Source organism: Trypanosoma grayi (genome assembly GCF_000691245.1).
Source record: "Trypanosoma grayi strain ANR4 Tgr_2514_V1, whole genome shotgun sequence".
NCBI lineage: Eukaryota > Euglenozoa > Kinetoplastea > Trypanosomatida > Trypanosomatidae > Trypanosoma > Trypanosoma grayi.
In genome coordinates this window covers 1-579 of record NW_008828132.1, presented here as the reverse complement: position 1 = coordinate 579, position 579 = coordinate 1, and the positions used below count along the sequence as shown (strand labels likewise).

At 54.2% G+C, this 579-nt stretch overlaps 1 protein-coding gene across 1 annotated transcript; it reads left to right on the top strand.

The window, feature by feature from the left end:
- Window positions 1–579, top strand: DQ04_25141000 (hypothetical protein; the record flags this gene model as incomplete). Its single annotated transcript, XM_009318264.1, has 1 exon — window positions 1–579. A coding segment is annotated over one exon (579 nt), but the record flags the coding sequence as incomplete, so codon positions are not given.

Genomic DNA, 579 nt, shown 5'->3' with positions numbered 1-579 from the left:
TGATGGAGAGTACACTGCTCCTGCTGCGCTGCCGGTGACGGTGCTGGAGAAACCGTTTGCCTTCAGGATAACTCCTGACACGGACAAGAACACTGCTAAGATTAATGTCAGTGGTGGCGACTTCGAGTGGCGCAGAGAGCCGTACACGGTGTGCGCTGTGCCGCAGAGTGACACTTGTGATTCCGTGTCTGCCCGGCTTTTTATGTGTGAGAAGAGTGGGTCCCCAAATTCATCATTTGTGTTTCTGGATCTCGCCAGCAGGGGAATGCCTGTCAAGGATGTGAAGTTCTGCTTCATCGCAGCCAACATGACAATTGGAGGACGCACCTACACGCATATGCAGGGTGTGTCAGAGGATGTGTGGGAGGATGTGTGGGAGGATGATGGTGAGTCGACCACAGGAATGTCTGGTGGAGTCATCGCCGGGATTGTCATTGCGGGCATCGCTTTGTTGAGTGTTCTGGTTGCCGCTGTGCTGTATGTGTTGCATCAGCGAGGGAAGAACAGAAGAGAGCCACCAGACTCTGGCACACCACCCTCGCCGACGGTGCCACACCCTGAACAGAAGAAATCAAATCC